Raw genomic sequence first — 2205 nt, forward strand, 5'->3', positions numbered from 1 at the left:
CGGTGTCCGGTCGTGCTTTCTGTATCGGACAGTGGCTCCCCGTTGGGCAGGGGGCTGTACGTGATGGAGACACGGGCTTGGGTGACCCTTCGCCATTTTTTTTTGCTAAAACCACAGCAGCGGTGCTGGTTTGTGCCCCCAGGATCTGCTGAATTGAGTTTTCCTACGGAGAGCCTTTGCGTTTTATTCCCTTTTAGAAGGGCTCTAATTTGGCCAGTAAATGGATTTCCATGGGTATGGCAAACGGTGCATTTTTTTGAATCCTGAACTGAATTTCAGGTCGCTGCTGTGGGAGTGCTGCGGCTTGCCAAAATTTCCCAACTTGCAAAATAAAAAGGGGGGGGTGGGGAAAAAAAAAAAAGGGACAAAAAGAAAAATAGAAAAATTTGGCACAGCCCTTTTCCTTAAACTCACCCTCAAAAATGGTTTAAATGTGTTGGCTGAAACTTTCCACATGCAAAATTGAGCCTAAAGCAAAGAGGGAGCCATGGGAAGCTCAGCACAAAGGGCCGGGGCTTGGCGGGGGGGGGGCCAGCGGCGGAGTGGGCGAGTGGCGCAGCGCGGCACCGTTATGGGGAGCTCTGCCCCCCCATGAGGAGGCGTTCATGCTCTCAGCTAGCCCACACCAGTGTTACTTTTTGCAAAATACTTCTGCTCTGAAGTCAAATCTATTTTTTGTTTTTTGCCAGGAGCAGCAGTTCCTTGTCGGTGCCATACTTCTTCTTAATCTAAAACATATCTTGGCATCTCGTGTAGTTACAACATTTTTAAGATAAATGTCCTCTATTTTCCCTGGTTTCTTTGAACCAGAAATGTGATTTTGATTTTCAGGGTGAACCTGGTGAGAAGGGAGGAATCGGCTCCGTCGGACCCCGGGTATGGATGTTCAGGGTTTTGCTTTTTCAGTTTGGAGCCGCGTATTTGCCTCGACCCGAGCCATTCCCTGCCACCTCTTCCTGCTTAGTGTGGGGCTGATCAGTTCAGCGCTAGAAAATCGGGACGGTGCTATTTAAATGGTCATCGTGCAGGCACCAGGCACTGCCACGGGAGATAGCTCCGGGAAATGCAGCCAAGTCCCATTTCCCTACCAGTGGGACCATCCCGTGACCCCCTTTTCCGGGGGGAAGCTGCGAATAGGGTAATCCAGTGAGGATTTTGATGCGCTTCTCAGTTCCACAAATCCCCGCCCTTTTGAGGCTTGGTCAGACTAGGAATTGATTAATCGATGGCGTTTGTAGGGGGCCAGTGCTCCCACACCTGGGTGCTGGGTCTTTGCTTTCACGCCACCTGCTTCTCAGATGCTGCAGAAAATAAATAGGATTCGTCCCCGCTTGCAGGGTCCCCCTGGCCTGAAAGGGGAGCAGGGTGACACTGTGGTGATCGACTACGATGGCCGAATCCTGGATGCGCTCAAGGTAAGCCCCACACCCAGGCCGTGCCAACGCCTGCGAGTTAATGGGAGAGGACTGAAAAGCTGCCGGGCTTTGCCACGGTGGAGCTGTGGCACCGTGCCTGGCCCTGTCCTGCGTCCCCTCCCTGAGCTCTCGGTCTCAGCACAGAGCTGGCCGGGAGGGAAGAGCTTATTGCATCTGGGGGCTGAGGATATTGAGGATGTGCCAGCAAAAACGCTGGCAAAACTCGAGCCCGTGAACTCAGGCTGGGTACCAGGCTGGTAGGATCCGGCTGTGGGATGCAAGTTAAGATTCCGCAGGTAAAAGCAACCTGATGCGGCCGGGGATGTACAAACACCTGATGGAACGAGTGTGAGAAGCCAAATCCCAGCTCCCGGGCTGCCAGCCGCGGGGTGATCCCCCTGGTGCGGAGCCGTGGTCTTCGCTGCGCGTCCCCCGGCGCGGTTTGCTCTGCCAGCCGCCGTCGGGGTGCGGGAGGAAGGGGGGCAGCGCCCGAGCCCTAACCTGCCCAGCCAAGCAGCACACGGCCGTTTTTGTTAAGATGAATAACGAATACTTAATTCCAGACTTATCTGAGAGCCATCCCAATTGTTTTGTGACAGGCTGCAGGGATGCGCAGAGTGCTGGTAATTCCCGTGTGCCAGAGGTCTGCACGGCGTGCGGCGGGGAGCGGGGTTTGTGGAGTGCAGTGGCTGGAGGGGCTCCAGCAGGCGCCCGGAGACCCCATCTGCTGGGCCCGACCCCCTCCCGTGTTCTGCGTGCGGCGACGGCCCGGGGCGCGGCACCGAACCGC

General features: G+C 55.6%; 1 protein-coding gene across 1 annotated transcript in view; it reads left to right on the forward strand.

Moving 5' to 3' along the window:
* The window catches only part of COL23A1 (collagen type XXIII alpha 1 chain), a 184213-nt gene that overhangs the window by 169610 nt on the left and 12398 nt on the right, over positions 1–2205 (forward strand). Inside the window, exons 14-15 of the mRNA XM_035896703.1 lie at positions 832–876; positions 1338–1415. Of these exons, the coding sequence (XP_035752596.1) occupies positions 832–876; positions 1338–1415 (123 nt within the window). The remainder of the gene's footprint in view (positions 1–831; positions 877–1337; positions 1416–2205) is intronic.

Source organism: Egretta garzetta, unplaced genomic scaffold (genome assembly GCF_000687185.1).
Source record: "Egretta garzetta isolate BGI_Z169 unplaced genomic scaffold, ASM68718v1 scaffold26, whole genome shotgun sequence".
Classification (NCBI taxonomy): Eukaryota; Metazoa; Chordata; class Aves; order Pelecaniformes; family Ardeidae; genus Egretta; species Egretta garzetta.